Below are 21,401 nucleotides of genomic sequence, written 5' to 3'. Positions count from 1 at the left end.
CCCCTTGCCCCTTCAGGCTTAGGGGTGTTAGAGCACTGCCTTTACCAGCTACTGGATACCAACCGCCTTTTGTGGTCCTTCTATTGATACATCCTTCCTACACTACTCTGTAAGTAGCCCTTTTATGAAAACTCTACTTGAATTGCCGTAGTCTGAACGTCTCAGTTGTTTCCTATTGGGGCTCTAAGAGGCCAACTCATTGAAAGTATAAGGGAAAGTCCTAACAATTACCCATAAAACCCAACAAGAGCAGGATCCACCAAGTCTTTTCTGCCACTCCATCTTCTCCCACTCCCTCACCGTCCCCAGCTTGTTCTACTCCATTCACACTGGCCTCCGTGGTGTGGGCCTCGGCATATGCCAAGACCGCTCTTGCCACACGAATTCACGTGACTCACGGTTCCAACTCATTAAGGTCTCTATTCGAGTGCACCTTAACTAGGAGACTTTTCTTTCCTATTCTACATAAAATAGCAGGATCCCAATCCCCTTTATCTTACACTGCTTTAGTTTTCTACATCACACTTAATAACAACATATTTTCTTGATTTTTCTGTAGGGAAAACCATTAGGATGTATTTTAATGGCAAAACTTGAGTTTCATTCATTGCTATAGACACCAGTGTCTCAAACAGTGCTTGGCATATAGAATACACTCAATAAATAGGCTAGTGGTTAAGAGCACAGACTGTCTGGATTCAAATATGGGCTCTATCATTTACTAGCCAGTGAACTTAGGCAAGTAATGTAAGTGTACCATGACTGTTTTCTCATCTGCAAAATGGGATATTAATAGTACACTTTTCTTAAGCTTATACTGAGTACTAAGTTAATATCCATAAGGCATTTAGAAGAGTGCGTGGTCTTTGGGAAGAGCTATATAAACGTTCAACCATTTATTACTGTACTGAAATACTTTGCTATGAAAAAATACGGCCCCTACATAAAAAAGAACAATTCACAAAACAATACCTAACCATGTATGTACCTATTTACATCAAAATACGTAAAGAAAAAATGACAATTACCAAAAAGAATTTGTCAATCCATAACAACGGTGGAAGACTTTAATTCACATCTATCGCTAAATAAGCTTGAGAGAAAAAAAAATACCAACCTGAATGTACATACTATATCTGAACATCATAAAGTCCACTTACTTGATAAAAATGTCATTAAATTAGAAAAAGGTATGTAGCAAATATAATCTAATTTCTACTGGGATAATCTAAATCACTCAGGAGATAATCAGAAATACCTTTATGAATAAGCAATGTGTTAATATTTTTAGAGTAAATGATGATAAACATATTACATATAAAACTATGGAACATAATTTAAGGTTTATCTTAGGGTATAGCTATAGATATAAATGTTTATACTTAAGCAAAGACTGAAAATTAAAGAGCTAGTTGCCCCACCCTAAGGATGAGACACTGATAAAGGTAATCCCATGCTCATAATATTTACACTTTTCATTCCCAGTTTAAAGTACTCTGTGGCCACTCAGAAAAGAGCTGAGGCAATCTCATGTTGAGTATCTTCTAGGGTTGCCCGCCTGCGTGACTTCTCAGAAGTCAACAGACAGGACTCACCCAAAGATTTCCCAAAATTAATCCACAGGTTTTGCATCCAGGAATTTAATAGTTTTCCTAAAGTAAGAGCTATCATTAAAGGCATTCCCTCATTCTTTATACTCACAAGTTTCTCTGCAACGACTTTTCACAGTTTAAGGAATGTGGGAAAATGGAAGGCTTTCCAATACTGATGCCATTCAATGGGACTTTCTCTCCAGAATAAGTCATCATATCTCTTAAAAACTGAGAGAACATTGAAGGCTTTCCCATAGTACTTGCACTCGGAATCTCTTCATCTTCTGTTCAATAATGTAAACGCTTGTGCTATAGGGTTTTCCACATTCCTTATATGAGTGAGTGTTCCTCTGTAGTGATTCCTCATGTGTGTTCTAAGGGATGAGTGTCCCTGAAGACTTTTACATTCTGATGATATTCATAGGATTTTCCCCTTAGTGTGAATTGTCACATGACTCCCTAGATATCACCACTGTATTCCTCAGATTTATACCCAATACTTAATCTTTTGTGTACATTAGGGTGAATTTGAGCTGAAAGCTTATCACAAAGACTGGACTCATGAGGTTTCTTTCACGGGTGAATTAACACGAAAGTTATTAAATATTACTTCATACTGAACAGACTGAAAGAATGAGGGTCTCCTGAAGGCCTTACATCAGTGATTTCATGGAAAACTTCTCAGATGGTTCCCAACAATCTGTTTCCTGGTATTCATACTGAGTATGGTCTCTTCCCACACTGTATCAGGATTGGTCTGTGTGACCATTAAAACATGGAATAAGTGATGATATGTCCTTCTGAGACTAGGTCATAAAAGACACTGTGGTTTCTGCATTAGCTCTTCTTTAAATCAAATGCTTTGGGAGGAACCTGCTTCTATGTCATAAAGATACACAGCCCTGTGGAGAGTCCTACATGGTGAGAAAATGAAGGTTCCCTGCCAACAACCAGCACTAACTTGCCAGGCATGTGACTGAGCTATTCTGGAAGTGGACTCCTCAGCCAGCAGTAAAGCAGATGACAGTAGCTCATGCTGACATCTTGACTACAACCTCATGAGAGATCCTGAGCTAGAACTACACAGCTAAGCTGGTTCTGAATTCCTGACCTATAGATAATAAATGTTTGTTGTTTAAAGCTACTATGTTTTGAAGGGAAATTTGTTACGCAGCAACAGATAACTCATACATCTAGTGTGAGTTATCACAAGTTGTCTGAGAGATAAGAAATCAGTGAATGTTTTCCCAGTTATTGTAGTCATATCCACCTGTTATGGATTCTCTTGTGCACAGAAAGGTAAGAGTTAGTGGTGAAAGATTTCCCACAATGATTACATTCATAGGGTTTTTCTCCAGTGTGAGTTCTTACATGTTTCTTAACAGCTGAGAGATTATTAAAGGCTTTCCCACAGTTACTGCATTCATAGGGTTTCTCACCGGTATGAATTCTCTTGTGCACAGTAAGAGAAAAGCTACTGCTAAAGGATTTTCCACACTGATTACACTCATAGGGTTTTTCTCCAGTATGAGTTCTCATATGCTGTGTGAGATATGAGCTCTTCCTAAAGGTTTTCCCACAATCACTGCACTCATAAGGTTTCTCTCCTGTATGAATACTGTTGTGCCCAGTAAGGGAGGACCTCGTGCTGAAGGCCTTGCCACACTGATTACATTCATGGTGATTCTCCCTCGTATGAATTCTCTTGTGGCTTTTGAGGTTACAACTAGTACGGAAGACATGAAAACACTGGTTACATTCGTAGGGTTTTTCTCCAGTGTGGATTCTCACATGCAGTCTGAGGGAGGAAGGATCATTGAAGGCTTTCCCACAGTCATTGCATCCATAGGGCTTCTCCCCATTATGTATTCTCTTATGAATAGTGAGGTAGGATCTACTGCTGAAGGATTTGCCACACTGATTACAGTCATAGGGTTTTTCGCCAGTATGAATTCTTTTGTGCTGAGTAAGGTTAGATTTTGTGCTGAAGACTTTAAAACACTGATTACATTCATTGAGTTTCACTCCCAGATGACTTCTCTCCTGTTAAGAGATGAATGAAAACTATAATTTATAATATTTTTTAATATTCAATGCTGTTATACAAATTCTCTCTCCCAGGAATTCTGCTACATTATTATAATTGATGCTTTGGTTACCTATTTTAAATGCTTGTCAAACTGGGTTTCTGCCCAGTTTGAGCTCTTAGAAGTTAAAAAAAGAGAGACACATTGCCACAAGTCGTTATCATCTTCACAGAGCATTTTCTGATAAATTTAAGACCACTTTATATTTCGACAGTCAATATTTTAATCACATTTAAGGAAATATTTACTTGTGGAAACTCTTAGTAAAGAAACAAGTCTGGAGTTAATTTACAGTTTTCTCCAAATTCACAACTGATTTACAGTATCTCTCCTGAGACACCATTATCTCATAAGTAAATGACATTTCCCTTTAATGACTCTCCTGTTTATTCTGTGGCTTTCTATCTTATGGAATTCTCCTACTGTGAAAAAACAGCAATCAAGCATGTTAGTCTTACCACTTTTACACCATTAGAATGTTCTTTTCTAAAAACATGTTTCTTAGGAGTTAACCATTTTGCTTTAAGTACTGTCTCCAAATCTGAAACAAATTGAAAAGAAATTTAAGTTGACGGAGAAAAGAAATACAAAAGTACACACGAGTATAGACAGACTGAGGGATTAGGGTTTTTGAGGAAGTTTGCAATGAAAGGGATATGAGTATTCAAATTACAGGTATTAAAAAAGGATTCTAAAAGGATTAGGACTGATCAGAGATTTACAAAGGGAGGAATTATCAGGAAGGTAAAGTAGGAAGGAATCGGACAAAGAGCTCATATGAGACTTAAATTTAAAAAGGAAAAGAGACGTCTTTATTTTTTCCCCCACTGAGTCCAAAGTAAAGTATGAGATGTTGAACAGAAAGTTAAAGAGGAAAGAAAGAAGGTGCATGAGGAAGCTCATAACAAATGTTCGTGGCCATCTCTGTCAGAAAAAAGGACATTTTACAAAGTTCCGTGATTGGCATGCCCTGAATCATTGGCTAGAGCTATTCCTCAAAAAGACTATTTCTCATATCTTCCTAGTGCTCACCTGGACAGGTGCCTGGAAGAATTCCTCTTTCCTCTGTCATCACCTTGTCTTCTTGCTCCAACTGGGAGATCAGACTGGGTTTATCAACGTGATACCCTATTTGTGGAAAAAAGATGTGTTATAGGGGGGCTGTGCAAGTGACAAGCAACTGCATGAAACTGAAGCCAAGAATTCTGAAGACGGGCAAGTGTGGCTTTGGGAGCAATGAAATAATTACATCTGAATTCTAATGAATATAGTAACTCTCAGGAAACAAAAATACAAGCAACTCATTCAATATCCAGGTGACAGGGCACACATAGGCCCAAAGTCCATGCCCAGGTTTTTAAAAAAAATTATTTATTTATTTATTTTGGAGCAGAGAAAGGTTTATTGCAAGGCCATGCAAGGAGACGAGGTGGCTCATGCCCTAAAAAGCCTCGAGCTCCCCGAAGGGTTTTGGCAAAGCATTTTTAAAAGCCAGGTGGCGGGGGTGGGGGTGGGGTGGGGGCAGGGGGCTTGCAAGGTACATGATCAGATCGTACACAATTCTGATTGGCTGATGATGAGGGAACAGGGTGGTGTCACAAGGGTTAACTTTATCAGTCCTTAGGCTCCAGGAGGCCTGAGGCTATGTGCTCATGGTCATCAAGTAGTTAACATCTTCCATCTGGTAGTGGTGGTGTGGGGGGGGAATCATGCCCAAGTTTAAATACACACTTCAAAAGCTATAAAGCTTTTAAATATGGAGAATATAAAGTCAGGGTAAGGAAATATTCAGTTCATAGGGAAGGAATTAAACAGAAAGCTCTATGAGCATGGGGACCATGTCTGTCTCCATCACTGTACTCCTACACCCCAGTAACAGACCCAGAAACAGACACATGCTTGAAGTCTTGAGAGAAATGATGACAATGAAAATCATGGAATATGGAACTTCAGAAGTCCCCTTCTCTATAAGAACAGTGAACAAACTGGCAAAAACTGTCAGAACAACTTTATCGCAACTCTGAAAACTTATCAAAAGTCTACAGCAACGAGGAAAATACTTAATCAAAGACAAAAAACAGCTGACATTTTAACCGACCCTTGCCTCATCCTCTACTCCTTGCTTTGGCTGTGACATTGCAGACAACTCCTAGTACTAGAGGGAGTAGGATGGGCCTTATTCTCAACAAGCTGTGGTTGTTTGTTTTGACCTTTCTGGTGGCTCCCTGAAGGACTGGCTCAAAGGGCTTGCCTTTACTTATCTAACCCCAAACTCTCTGAAGGCTGAGCTGGTTACCCAGCGGGCATGTGCTGAAGACATTAAAAGGCAATATATTAGCCACTACTGCCTGAGGCAAGTAGAAACAGCAAAGGAAAGCAAAAGGCAAACCAAGAAGCCTGGAGGAAAAGTATAGAATAAAATGTTTTGGGGAATTTTTGAAAAGTTTTCTGAAAAGCTCCCTCATACTCCTTTGAATCTAGAAAGCCATGTGCATACCCAGGCTTGGGCACATGCTCAGAAAAGACATGAGAGGGCACTAAGTCCTCACCTTTGGCAGACCTTCAGGCTCTGCACAAACAGGAAGTGAAAACTAAGGCAGAGTTATAAACTGCTTGATTTTGAAAGTATGCCCCTGTATAGAGAGACTAGGAGTTTTTTATTTTTTGTTCCAAGTGTTCAAGGAAATCTGATAAATCACTAGTTAACCATTAAGCTAACAGAACAGAGTCTTCAGTGGCCACATACAACAAATACTGACATTACAAAAATGAGTTCAGAAATATCACTAAACATACATACCACACCAACTAAAACAAGCAACAACAACAAACTCTAGGGATGGGGAAAAATGTGATTCCAGAATTACTATGTTGTAATATTCCAAATGTCTAGTTTTCAACAACAAAAAGTTATAAGGCAGGCCAATACACAAAAGTATGGCCCATTACAGGAAAAAACCCCCAAAATTTAGTAGAAACTATCCTTCAGGAAGTCCAAACATTGGACTTGCTAGACCAAGAATTTAAATCAACTGTTTTAAATATGCTTAAGGATCTAAAGGAAACCATAAGAACAAATTCTGACCAAAGAGAAAACATCTTAAAGAGGCAGAAATTATAAAAAGAAACCAAACAGAAATTATGGAATTGAAAAGTACAATAACTCTAATGAAAAATTCAGAAGAGTGGTTCAACAACAGATTTGAGCAAGAAGAATCAGTAGCCATGAAGATAGGACAACTTATATTACTCAGTTTGAAAAACAGAAAGAAAAAAAGAATAAACAAAATATGACCAGCACCTAAAAGACCCATGGGATACCATTAAACATACCAACATACACATAATAGAAGTCCCTTAAATGAAGAAGGGGCAGAAAGAATATTTAAAGAAATAATGGCTAAAAACTTCCCCAAATTCGATGAAAGGCATAAATGTACACAACCAAGAAGCTTAACAAACCCAAAACAGGATAAATTCAAAGAGTCAGAATCCATCCTGAAACATATAATCAAACTCTGGAAAGACAAAGGCAGAGTATCCTGAAAGCAGCAAGAGAGAGGAGATTCATCATGTGCACAGGATCATCAGTGAGAGTAATAGATAATTTTGAATCAGAAACCACAGAGGCAACAGGCATTGGGATAATATACTCAAGCTGCTTTAAAAAAAAAAAAAAAAAAAAAAAGAACCAAAAATTCTGTCCTTCGAAAATAAAGACATAAAGACATTCCTATAAACAAAATCTGAGTGTTTGTCACTAACATATCTATCCTACAAGAAATGCTAATAGGAGACTTGCAAGCTGAAATGAATGGGCAATGAATACTGACTCAAATCCACACAAAGATATAAAGAACACCAATAAAGGAAAATAAATAGGTAAATATAAAAGTCAAAAACAACTTTATTTTTGGTTTGTAACTCATGTATGTTTGGCTATGACTCCTCTTTTTTTCTAATATGATTTAAAAGAGAAATGTCTGAACTAAAAATTATAAATCCATGTTAATGAAACAATGTATAAAGTTATAATTTGTAAAAAACAAACAAACAAAAAACAGCATAAGGAGGGGCACAGATATACAGGGGCTAATTTTTTGTATACTGTTGAAATAAGCTGATATGAAATCAAAATAGATTGTTTAAAATTAAAATGATAATTGCAATCCCTCAGGCAACCACTAAGAAAATAACTAAAAAATATAAACACAAATGAGAAGGGAATCAAAATGGTCCACGAGAAAATACCTAACACAAAAGTAAACAATAATGGAGGAACTGAGGAATAAAAATGATATAAAGCATGTAGAAAACAAACAGCAAAATGACACAACTAAGTCCTTCTTTATAAGTAATTCCATTAAATGTAAACAGACTAATCTGTCCAATTAAAAGGCAGATTTTGGCAGAATGGATAGAAAATAATCAATTATATGCTATCTATAAGAGACTCACTTTATATCTAAAGACACTAACAGGTTGAAAGCCAACAAGTGGAAAAAGATATTCCATATAAACCACAGCTAAAAAAGAGAGAATGTGACTATACTAACATCAGGCAAAATAGACTTTAAGACAAAAATTCTCACAAGACACAACAAAAGATATTATATGATGATTAAAAGATCAATTAATCAAGAAGATATAATAATTACATATACGTATCTAACAACAAAGGTCTAAAATACACAAATTCAAAACTGACAGAATTGAAGGGAGAAATAGAGTTCTACAATAATAGTTGCAGACTTCAATGCCCCACTTTTAATAATGGGTAGAACAACTAGTTAAAAGACCAACAAAGAAACAGAGGACTTAAACAATCCTATAAACTTACTAGACCTAACAGACATAAAACACTTCACCCAACAACAGAATACACATTCATCTCAAGTGCATGTAAAACATGCTCCAGAATAGAGCACACGTTATTCCACAAAACAAGTCTAAATAAATTTAAAAACAATGAAATCATACAAAGTATCTACTCTGACCACAACAGAAGCAAATTAAAAATAAGCAACAGAGGATATGTATTGAAAAATTTAATATTGTTAAGATGACAATAATAGCCAAAATCATCTACAGATTCAATGAAATCGTTATCAAATTTCTAACAGCTTTTTTTACATAAATGGAAAGGTGATCCTAAAATTCATATGGAATTGCAAGGCATCCTGAATAAACAAAGCAGTCTTGAGAAAGAACTAAATAGGAGGAATCACACTTACTGACATCAAAGCAATGGTAATATGGTAATGGCACAATGCTAAACACAGATTAATGGAAAATAATTGAGAGAACATAAACTCGCATTTTATGGGCAAATAATTTTTGACAATTGTGCCAAAACAATTCAATGGGGGAAAGAATAGTCTTTGCTACAAAGATGCTGGGACAACTGGATTAATACATGCAAAAGAATGAAGCTGACAATTTCTCCTAAGCCATGTAAAAATTAACTCAAAATAGATAAAAGATTTCATTGAAAAGGTAAAACTATAAAATTTTTGGAGGAAAACATAGAGGTAAATTTTCAGGACCTTGGTGGCAATAACTAGGTATGATACCAAATGCATAAGAAAAAAAAGGAAAAAGTACATAAATTGGACTTTGTCAAAATTAAAACTTTTGTGTATCAAAGGATACTATCAAGAAAATGAAAAGATACCATACAATGGAAGAAATCATTTGCAAATAGGATCTAGTATTCAGAATATAATAAACCTCTAAAACCCAAAAACAAAAAAGATAACCCAACTAAAAAATTGGCAAAGAACTTGAATAGACATTTCTCCAAAAACGATATACAAACAGCCAACAATTACATGAAAAAAATGTTCAGTGTTATTAGTAATTAGGGAAATGCAAATCAAAAGAACAGTGAGATACCACTTCATACCCAAGAGGATGGCTATATTCAAAAAAGCAAACGTTGGGGAAGATATGGAGAAACTGGAACCCTCATATATTGGTGCAGCTGCTGTAAAAAACAGGTTGGCAGTTCCTCAGAAAGCTGAACATAGTAATCTATAACCCAGAATTCCACTCCTAGATACATACTGGAGAGAACTGAAAATAGGTGTTTGAACAAAGACTTGTACACAAATATTCAAAGCAGCATTATTTACAATAGCCAGTAAGTGGAAACCACCCAAATGTTTATCAACCAAATGAATGGATAAACAAAATGTGGTATATAGCCATAAAATAGCATATTATTCAGTCATAAAAAAGAATAAAGAAACTATACATGCTACAACATAGTTAAACCTTTAAACATAAAGTTGCCTGAAAGAAATGAGACATAAGGATCACACATTTTATGATTCCATTGATATGAACTGCTCTGAATAGGCAAATCCATAGAGACAGAAAGCAAATTAGTGGTTGCCAGTAGTGGGGAGTGGGGAAGGTAACAGGTACTGGCCACTTAATGGGTACAGGTTTTAGGGGTGATGCACAACACTGTGAATTTATCAAAAGCCACTGAGCTGCATACTTTAAAACGATTAAAATGGTGAATTTTATGTTATGTGAATGATACCTCAATTTTTAAAAAGTCTTGTTACCTGAGTCATTAAATAAATGCAGGAATGATGTCAGGCTTACCAAGTGAAGCCAGGTTCCTGCAGTTCTCCAGCATCACATCTCTGTACAGTGTTCGCTGAGAAGGGTCCAGCAGTGCCCACTCTTCCTGGGTGAACTCCACAGTCACATCCTCGAAAGTCACCAAGTCCTAAACCACCACAAACATCACGGCTTAGCCAAGGACCAACCCCACCAATGTTGACAGGAAAAGAGCCAAGGATGAGAGAGGAGTAGGAACAGGGAATCCAAAGCAGAAGCTGTATGGGCAGGGTTCTGATCTCTGCTCTCAACTGCTCCCAGGGTCAGCCCTGAACTCTCTTCTCCTGTCTATTCATGCCCACCCCCAATGTTAAATGTACCTCTAACACACAGGTGATTTTCTTTTCCAGTGAGACTGTGACATCCTGCAATCGAATTCCCCTCAACCTCAAAGGATGAGCATAGGCCTAGGACAGTGCAGAAATCAGAGAAGTACTTGGTAAATGGATGAATGATGCCCTAACGGCCATCACCAACTGCCTGAGTTTAGGGCACAGTCATGTCTTTCCTTAGCTTCCCCTTAAAACTCTCAGCAAAGGGGGAGGAGAGTAGGGAGGGAAGGATTGGGAGTTTGGGATTAGCAGAGGTAAACTATTATATATAGGATGGATAAACAGCAAGGTCCTACTGTATAGCACAGGGAACTATATTCAATATCCTGTGATAAACCATAATGGAAAAGAATATGAAAAATAATATATATATACACACACACACACACACACATATATATATATATATATTCTGTCACTTTGCTATACAGAAGAAATTAACATGACATTGAAAAGCAACTATACTTCAATAAAATTAAAACAACAACAACAAAAAACAAAAAAAAACTCTCAGCAGAACATGGTGTAGACAGTGACCCTGGAGGAGGCTCTACATTGCAGTAAATGCTGACATACGCTAACACTGTTTGGGTTGCCCCAAACCCTCCATCAGATGCCCGAAGACCTGATTTGACTCTGATGCTGCAGGTCACTGAAGGATAACAAGTCCAACTTCTGGTCAAAGGAATAATGATTTGGAAACAGGAATATCTGACTCACCTGTAACCAGTGTGTCAGGAAGCCATCAGCCAACCCTTCCTCCTCTGTGCATCCTTTCTGGTGAGAGGCTGGGTACGGGGAAGACTGAGCTGGAGAAGAAGAAATGTCCCAAGAATACAGGCTTGCCCCCTGTTCTCACACTCACAAATCTGGAGGCTCCCTCACCTACTTGTGATTGACTGCATCCCCAACAGACACAAATGACTATTCCCACACACAGCACATACCGACACCCAAACACCCACACCCAGCTTCCACAGGAAAACGGAACAGAGCACTCTCTCACCCAGGGCCAGAAAATAGGGCCAAGCGTCCCACCACGCTGGAGGAAAAGACTACTATTTCCATTTTGCGGATGAAGAAACTGAAGTCCCAAAGGACACCACTATTATTTTTTTTTTTCAGTTTATAGGAAGAATTAGAAGTATAATTCAAAAGCTCCCACACATTTGCCACGCAGGTGACATCTCCACAGACACTCAAACCAGCTAAGTCCCAAATCCCAAGAACCACAGAGTCAGGCACCAATGACGTCCAGGTTCCTGGGGTAACACACCCGCCTCAACTTCTCAGTCCCTTCCCTCTACCTGCTCTGTGGTGCAGGGGCCTTTAACACCGGGGCTCTGAGGGCTGACCCCCAAACTCACCACAAGTGGGGGACAGAACCATGGTGGCCATCCTGTGCTTCAGACAGTAAGTTTTCCTGGGCAACAGGGAGCGGAAGAACGAGGACGCTCCTCCTCTTATCCCCGCAGTGCACTCAGGACAGGGCTCTGGAATGAACGGGAAAGCACAAAGTGTTCACGACCAATTTCCCTCTCCAGGCTACTGAGGATGAATCTTTCTTAGCCTGTCCACCGTTTCCTCCTTCAAAATGCGTCTGCCTCTGCCCACAATGGTGGCCACTGCTCCATCTACCTTAAAACCTCAGCTTCGCTGAGTCTCAGGGCACATTCTTCCCATCCACGTGGTTGTCACAAACACATTCCCAGCTACAACCCCTCATTCACTGGAGACTGTGGCCCCTGACTCCCCATATTCTTTCAACCTCCCATCCTACCGCACTCGAATGACATCAGAGCACAGGAGGGTGACCCTCACAGTACTACGAAGTCTGTCCTCACTCCACCTTGGCCACGCACTTCCCCAGGCACCACCCCAGACTTTGTCATCACCCGACATGATTCTACACCTACAACAACAGTCCAGAAATTTCTCTCTCTGAAGCCAACCTCCCAAACTTCGACCTTGCTCATTCATGTTTTTCTTTCACTATATGTGTTCTTCTCCCACGCAAAGGGCTCAGTCCACACACTCTCCTACCCTCCTGCTAGAGCCACCTCCTCTCCTCATTTTTTACTTTCCCAGCTTGGGTCTCACCGTCCTTCATTTCAACAAATTTCTTCACCCCTACCTCCTACCTTCACTCTGGCCCAGCAGAACTCCAGCCAGGCATGATTCCAATCATCTGCCTGCTCCACGGCAACATCTGGGCAGACCAACCGGCACAAGAGTGGTCATGTTGCCACCTCTAGAAAAACACGGTCAGCAACGTGAAAAGAGCCCTCAACACAGCAGGGCAATTCTATAAGTCAATGTAACTTCCTACTCATGAACCCTTCTCTTATCTCTTTAAATCTCACACAGCCTCACCTTTTCCCTCTATGGTTATCAGCTTCCCGAATAGCTTGAATGATCCAAGCTTCCTGGTATTCACAGCCACACTGAATCAGGGCTGACCTGTGTGACCAACAGAAAATTGTGGAGGTGACTTCTGAGGGTAGAACCCTACAAGGCACTGTAGCTTCTGCTTGGTCTTCTGAACTGCTTGCTCTAAGGGAAGGCAGCTGCCATGTTTCAAAGACACTCAAGCAGCGCTGTGGAGAGACATACTTGGAAAGGAACTGTCCCCTCCAACAGTCAGCACTGATGTGCCAGAATGTGAGGGAACCTCCTTGGAAGTGAACCCTTCGGCACCAGTCAAGCCTTCAGATGACTGCAGTCCCAGCTGATAACCTCCTGCAGCCTAATGAAAGTCCCAAGCCAGAACCTTCCAGCTAAGCTGCTCCTGAATTCCGGAACGACAAAAACTGTGAGAGATGGCAAATGATTATTGTTTTAGTCACTAAGGTTAGGGATGATCTGTCATGCAGCAATACATAACAAATACACCCTCACTTTCAGCAGATGGTCCTGCACCTTACTTCTCAAAGTCATCTTCACGAGAAGGAATCTACCTTCGTATCTTGCCACCAAAACTATATTCTGCACCATGGTTTCCTGCCTCTCTCGTTATAAACCAGGACCTGCCTTTTCTATAACACTGGGCTCTGCAGTTCTGTTCTGTGTTCCACTCCATCTGCCTTTTTAGGAGCAGACACCATCGATTCTCTCTCCTTGACACTTCGCTTCAAGCTCTCCCACTCTACCAGACTCCCTCACACCATTTAAACTCAATGAAGTGTTTTTGGTAGTGAGACAAATTTATCCTAAGGGCATAGTTTTCTTTCTAGTTACCACCCAGTCTGTCTCTCTCATCTTTTTTTTTTTTTTTTTTACTCTCTGTCTCATTTCCTCATGTCCCACCCACTCTGAGACACAGTTTAATTTGGTTTCCACCACTACCAATTCAATCAGTAGAATCACCATTGATCTTATTCACAGAACGAAGATGTAGATTGCAACTACACTGATACCATTTCTTATCTGTCAGATCAACAAAGACACAGGGGACCACATCTTTCATTGGCAAGGCTGTAGAAAAAAGCACTCTCATACACTGTTGGGGTAGAACACCTGTGGAAGGAAATTTGTTATCCTCAAGCAAAGTGCAAAAACATTTATCATTGCCCTGTCAATCACACTACAAGGAATCTATTTGAAAGATACACAAATACTAAAAGACATGAGCAAGGTTATTCACTGTAGCATTATTTATAATATCAAAGGATTGGAAACAACACAAATTGCTATATATAGGAAATTGGTTCAGTAAACTACAGAATATCCACATAATGAAGAAGCATGAAGCCAAAAAAAGAAAGACACAATCTCTAGGTATTGATGGAGAGTTTTATCTCCAATAAATTTAAATGAAAAACAAAAACAACAACAACAAAATCAAGGTACAAAGCAATAGAAATGGAATGTTTCCTTTCTATAAGGGAATGCCTCTTCTCCCTGGAGTTACAGAATACAACGTAACTCCATAAAACCAGCTTCTCAAGGTGTCTGTGTTCTTCCTGCATCCAAAAGATAAAAGCAATAAAGTGAGTGTGTGCAGGGAGGGGAACACTGGACACTACGGTTGAGTGTCCAGGTGAAAAACTGTCGCAGACAGTCTTTGACTCCTGGGCCTGTGGGGTAGACAGATTAATGCCTCTGCCCCAAAGATGTCCACGCTCTACTCCTCAGAATCTGTGAATATGTGACCTTACATGGCAAAAGGGATTTTGCAGATGTTAAGTAAGGTTAGGATCTGGAGATGGAAAAAATTATCCTGGAATATACATGTTGACCCAGTGAAATCACAAGGGTTCTTCTTTATAAGAGGGAGGCAGGAAGGTCAGGGTCAGAGAAGGAGATGTGAGAATGGAAGCAGAGGTCAGAGAAAAAGAGAGAGAGAGAGATTTAAAGATGTTCTCACTGGCTTTAGAGATGGAGGAAGAAGCCACAATCCAAGGAATACAGGTGGTCTCTACAAGATGGAAAAGGAATGCAGCTCTGCCAACCCATTTAGGATTTCTGACCTCCAGAGCAAGAAAATAAATGTGTTACTGTAAGCCACTAAGTTTATGGTAGTTTGTTACAGCAGCCATAGGAAACTTGAACAGCCTCTCATACCAAATCTTCCCTGAGGTCTTAGTGTGACTCCAGCAGACCCAGATAACTGCTGAAGAACTTCTCCACTCTCTGCAGGTGGAAGAAGTCTACATTCTTCCCACCAGGAACCCAATTTGCCTTTAGGAATAGTTACAGTCATGAGCTGAGGAGTGACAGGAGGGGTGGGATCCAGACACCCCCAAAGCCCCAAAAGGAAAGCAGGCTGGGAAGGTGCCCAGGACACTCTCAGGTCCTGAGTACCCTCTCCAGGTCTTCTGGCAGCTGAAGTCTCCTATTAGGGGAGGAGGGGTCTCTGTTCAGTTTACAGATTCAGTGACTCCTGCACCTGGAGTCAGTGTTGAGAGAGGGTCAGAGGATGGGCCACTCTATACCAGTGCCGCTCAACAGAACTTTCAGGTATGATGGAAATGTTCTATACTTCTGCTCTGTCCAACATGGCAGTTCATATTTTCTATTTCTCTGATGAAACAGAAAATCTAAACAGACTGATCACTAGCAAGGAGACTGAATCAGTAATAATCAAAAACCTCCCAACAAACGAAAGTCCAGGACCAAGCAGCTTCGCAGATAAATTCTACCAAACATTCCAAGAAGAACTAATACCAATCCTTCTCAAACTCTTGCCAAAAACAAAAGAGAGGGGAGTTCTTCCAAACACAGTTTACAAGGAAAGTATTACCCTGATACTGAAAACCAGACAAGGATGCCACAAAAAAAGAAAATTACAGGTCAACATGCCTGATGAATACAGATGCAAAAACCCTCAACAAAATATTAACAAACCAAATTCAACAATAAATTAAATCATACACCATGGTGTAATCATACACCATGACCAAGTGGGATTTATTCCAGGGATACAAGGATGGTTCAAATCAATCAATGTGATACACCACATAAACAAAATAAAGAAAAAATATGATCATCTCAATAGATGCAGAAAAAGTATTTGACAAAATTCAACATCCATTTATGATAAAAACTCTCCACAAAGCAGGTATAGAGGAAACACACCTGAACATAATAAAGGCCATATATGATAAGCCCAAAGCTAACAACATACTCAATGGTGAAAAGCTGAAATCTTTTCCTCTAAGATCAGGAACAAGACAAGGATGCCCACACTTTTGCCACTTTTATTCAGCATAGTATTGGAAGTCTTCACCAGAGCAATTAGGCAAGAAAAAGAAATGAAAGGCATCTAAATTGGAAAGAAAAAAGTAAAACTTTTTAACTATTTGCAGATGGTATGATTTTACATATAAAACCCTAAAGATTTCATTAAAAAACTGTTAGAACTAATAAACGAATCCAGTAAAGTTGGAGGGTACAAAATCAATACACAAAAATCTGCTGTTTCTTTGCACTAATAATGCTCTATCAGAAAAATAAATTAAGAAAACAATCCGTTCACAATTGCATCAAAAAGAATAAAATACCTAGGAATTTAACCAAGGGTGTGAAAGACCTATATATTGAAAACTATGAGACATTAATGAAAGAAATTGAAGAAGACACAAATAAATGGAAAGATATTCTGTGCTCATGGATTGAGAATTAATGTTGTTAAAATGTCCATACTACTGAAAGCAGTATGTAATCCCTATCAAAATTCCAATGGTATTTCTCACAGAAATAGAACAATCCTAAATTTTGTATGGAACCACAAAAACAATCTTGAGGAAGAACAAAGCTAGAGGCATCACACGCCCTGATTTATACTATATAACAAAGCTATAGTAATTAAAACAGTATGGTATTAGCACATAGCTCAATGGAACAGAATAGAGAACCCAGAAATAAACCCACTCATATGTCCAATTAATTTATGACAAAAGAGCCAAGAATATACAATGATGAAAGGGCAGTCTCTTCAAAGAATGCTGTTGGGAAAATTGGAGAGCCAAATGCAAATGAGTGAAACTGGACCACTACCTCACACCATACACAAAAATTAACTCAAAATGGATTAAAGACTTGAACATAAAACCTGAAACCATAAAACTCCTAGAGGAAAACATAAGTGGTAAGCTCCTTGACATAGGTCTTGGTGATGATTTTTTGAATCTGACACCAAAAGCAAAAATAAGCAAGTGAGACTACATAAAACTAAAAAACTTCTGCACAGCAAAGGAAACCATCAACAAAATGAAAAGGCAACCTACTGAATGGGAGAAAACAATTGCAAATCACATATCTGATAAGGGGTTAATGACCAAAATATACAAAGAACTCATATAACTCAATAGCAAAACAACAATCAGATTAAAAAAAAAGGCAAAAGACATTTTTCCACAGATGACATACAGATGACCAACAGGTACATGAAAAGATGCTCAACATCATTAATCATCAGGGAAATGCAAATCAAAACTGCAGTGAGATATCACCTCACTCCTGTTAGAATGACTACTATGAAAAAGACAAGAAATAAGTGTTGGTGAGGATGTGGAGAAAAGAGAACCATTGTGCACTGTGAGAAATATAAACCAGTGCAAACACTCAGGAAAACAGTATGGAGGTTCCTCAAAATTTTTAAATAGACCTACTATATGATCCAGCAATTTTACTTCTGGGTATTTATCAGAAGAAAACAAAAAGACTATTCAAAAAGATCTCTCTCTCTCTCTCCATGTTCACTGCAGCATTATTTACAATAGCAAGATATGGGGAAACAACCTAAGGATCCATCAATGAATGAACGGATAAAGAAACTGTTATATATATATACAATGGAATATTATTCAGCAATAAAAAAGAATGAAATCTTGTCATCTGCCACACATGGATGGACCCCGAGGGCATTATGCTAAATGAAATTAATCAGACAAAGACAAATGCCATATGATCTCTCTTATACGTACAATCTAAAGAACAACAACAACAAAAACAAGCTCATAAAGAATAGACTGGTGGTTGCAAGAGGTGGGGGATGGGGGTAGGAGAAATGGGTGAACTGTTTTTTTTCTTTTCTTAAATTTTAAATTGAATAAAATTTTTTTTAAAAAAAGAAAGAAATGTTCTATACTGCTCTGTCCAACATGGTAGCTACTAGTCACATGTGGCTCCTTGAAATGTGGCTTGTAGGATTGAGAAAATGAATTTTTAATAGCATTTTTCATTGGTTTAACTGAAATTGCTACATGTGGCTAATGGCTACATGTAGCCATTAGTAGTCCAGCCCTAGACATACTCAGGTCTGCCCTTCTTCTAGCATGTGGAGAAGGGGCCCTGTGAGAGGCAAAGTGGGGTGAAAAGGGGCCTGAGTGAGGGGAATGCCTGCAAGACTGCACAGCCAGCAGCTGGGAGCACAGAAAGAGTTCTGTGCCACCTAACAAATGCATAAATGAATGGAAACACCAGGACATTCTCTCAGTTCTAAACTCCAAGCTCTCTTCTTTCCAACTCCACAGCCATCATCCAGGCTTAGGGAATAATCATCTCATTCCCTAAACTTCCCTAATATCTTGCCTCTTAAGTCTTCATTCGTAATCCTGAAGTCCATTCTAATCCACGTGCACAGTCCAATCATTCTTCTGCTCACACCTCTTCGCTGTCTTCCCCCTGGTCTTAGAACAGAGTCCACAATGATGTCTGACCGGACCCTGCCCACTCACCATTTCAGTCTGGTTCGCGCCCCTTATCCCATGACCGGCTTGCCTCAGCCATCCCGTCTTCTCGGGTCATGAAGCACACCAGGCTCTCTGCTTCGGAGGCTCTCCACATGCAGCTCCCTCCGCCTGGACTGCTCTGTTGAGCCCTATGACTAGCTAAATCCAGTCCCAACTTTAGCTCTTTTGTAAATGTCAGTTCTTCTCAGGAGGGCTTCCCTGTTAACCTCAGGTTGAGTTCTCTTGTGCCAAGCTCTCCCATCACTCTTGCCATTAATTGTTTAAAATCCAAACTCCGTATTAGAATATAAATCTCACAGAGGCAGGACAAAGTCTGTTTGGTTCTCCAGGGTCCCTATACATCTGGCCCTAGGCCTGACTCATGGAGAGGATAAGCCATCCTGGTTTGCCTAGAGTTCTAATCCTAATTTGAACCCAAAATATCCTGTGTCCTGGCAAACCTCTCAGTCCTGAATAAAAGAGCATGGTTGGTCACCATAAATAGTGCACCTGAAGAATATCTATTGCATGACAAGCAAGCATTCCCCTTAAGAATGTTACAGGAAAGACAGAATGACAAAGGTGCACGCATACACACACAACTGATAAAACCCAACAATATAAAATTACTCAAAATGACTATCTGCGATATGAATCACCAGACTGTTATTTCATAAAAGTTTAGAGAAACAAAGTTAATTCTTATAGAAGCCAAGTTGTAGATTACAATCTTTGGAAACTATTGCCCTACCCTTCAATCTGCAAGTTGTTGCTTAGTATTCCTCCAAGTGATTTTAAATATCATGAAGAAAAAAAAAAACAAACAAAAAACAAAACAAGAAACAAAACCAAACAGAAAACACTTGCAAACAGCAAATACATCTGGTTGCCGGTCAATTCAATTTTAAATTTCTGTTGCCAATATAAAGAAGTTCAAATTATTTTTCCCCCATGTACCCCTATATTTTGAATCTTTGTGGAAGATTATAGGGTTTTAGAAGTCAAACTGAACTGGGCCTAAGGAATGTTGTTGAGTAATCCTGATACACACATAAAAAATTTATATATTTATACTTATATATAAAATCCTAAAATTTTTAGTATTATGGAATGCAAGTAAATCTATATTTCTGTTATTTATAGTTATTTACATGCTTGTTTAATGTGTATTTATTTGCACATAACTGTATTTACTTATTTACACTCACATCACCACACACCTTACTATCTTTCCCTTGAATATAATCCATCAAAGATAAATCTTTTTTTTTTTAAGATGCCCTCACTCTTAGTGACTCCTTGTGTTTACACCTGAGCACAGGGAAGGCCTATTAGCAGTTCTGCACAGCTGAGGCTGCTGGCACCTGTTGTTACAAGTTCCACATGGTACTCACCTGGTCACACAGAAATCCACGGGTTAGTGAGGACAGGTGAAATTTGAGGCTGGTTTCAACTCAAACTTGAACTCCAGAGATAACTTGTCTGTAGGAAAAAAAAGAAGGGTACAAAGATTTCTTTTGAGGCCTTTTATAGGGCATAATACAGCTGCTGGATGGAAAAGCCACACCACTCACTTTTCTTTTTTTTATTTACTGTACTGATTTAACGTGTAATTGTTGGCTATGACTGGATTTTCCTGATTCCTATCCAGCCATCTGCTCTCCAAGTGGGAGAAAGCGGCTTCATGCGGTGTGCATTCATTCGCCTTGCTGAACTCATCTGGCTGGATAGTGATTTTTTTGTGACTCCAGACGCTTTTAATACTGCTTGTCACTCAGGGGCGCTAAAAGTGACTCAGCTAACCTTTAAGTTCATTCAGGGGTTTGAAGATTGTAAGACCCTAGAGCAGGGTTTCCAAACCTCGGCACTACTGATAATGCTTTGTCACGGGTGCTGTTCAGTGCGGTGTAGGATGTCCAGCAGCATCCGTGGCCTCCACACGCTAGATGCCAGTAGCAGCCCCTCCCATTTGTAACAACCAAAACAATGCCTCCACACGTGACTAAAAGTCCCCTAGGGGGCAAAGTCACACCGGGAAAAGGTGATGGGGAGAGGGGGAACTCTGAGGAGGGGACGGCGGCGCCCAGAGCTAGGAGGAAACGGACGCTATGGGCCAACCAGCGGGATGAGCCTCAGGCCCCAGGGGTCGAAACGCGGCTCGCGGGAAAGGGGGAGGAACGCCGGAGCCTGTGACGGGGGTGCCCCAGACCCATGCCCCTCCCTAGACTCCTACGGGAGCCCCGGGACTGCCCGCCGCTCACAGAGTCCTGACCCTCGCACTAAGGCCGAACGTACCACGTGAACCCAGTCCCCCGCGGAGAAAACTTTACACACAGCGCAGTGAGGCGCCCCGCGACTCCTTCCTCAGCACCGCCCGGCGCTTCCGCTTCCGGTCTCGGGCTGTAGCCAGGGACTTCAGTTTCCGGTACCTAGCAGCCGCGGACAGCGGGGCATTGCGGGGCTCTGGGTTAAGGCGGCGGGCGGGGCGGCGGGCTGGGCGGCGGCTTTGCCCCCAAGCCTCCGACGAGGTATTCTCGTTTGCTTAGTGAGTGCAAGGCTGGGCAGTGGGCTGGGTCAGCGCCA

The 21,401-nt window shown here is 39.9% G+C and overlaps 1 protein-coding gene across 4 annotated transcripts; it reads right to left on the bottom strand.

Moving 5' to 3' along the window:
* Positions 1 to 1,272: 1,272 nt before the first annotated feature.
* Positions 1,273 to 21,195, bottom strand: ZNF558 (zinc finger protein 558). Of its 4 annotated transcripts, XM_068537064.1 has the most exons (11): positions 21,114 to 21,195; positions 20,213 to 20,300; positions 13,018 to 13,104; positions 12,786 to 12,895; positions 12,012 to 12,137; positions 11,365 to 11,453; positions 10,633 to 10,719; positions 10,295 to 10,421; positions 4,712 to 4,807; positions 4,138 to 4,220; positions 1,273 to 3,635 (listed from the first exon to the last, which is right to left on the bottom strand). In XM_068537064.1, the coding sequence occupies exons 5-11, from the start codon at positions 12,040 to 12,042 to the stop codon at positions 2,853 to 2,855; spliced, it is 1,296 nt and encodes a 431-aa protein (XP_068393165.1). In that variant the 5' UTR covers positions 12,043 to 12,137; positions 12,786 to 12,895; positions 13,018 to 13,104; positions 20,213 to 20,300; positions 21,114 to 21,195; the 3' UTR covers positions 1,273 to 2,852. The 4 variants fall into 4 exon arrangements, with proteins under 4 accessions (XP_068393165.1, XP_068393166.1, XP_068393164.1 ...); XM_068537065.1 differs by lacking the exon at positions 12,786 to 12,895; XM_068537063.1 differs by lacking the exons at positions 12,786 to 12,895; positions 13,018 to 13,104.
* Positions 21,196 to 21,401: the final 206 nt, after the last annotated feature.

Source organism: Eschrichtius robustus, chromosome 2 (assembly GCF_028021215.1).
Source record: "Eschrichtius robustus isolate mEscRob2 chromosome 2, mEscRob2.pri, whole genome shotgun sequence".
NCBI classification, from domain to species: Eukaryota; Metazoa; Chordata; class Mammalia; order Artiodactyla; family Eschrichtiidae; genus Eschrichtius; species Eschrichtius robustus.
This window is presented reverse-complemented; position numbering and strand designations above follow the sequence as displayed.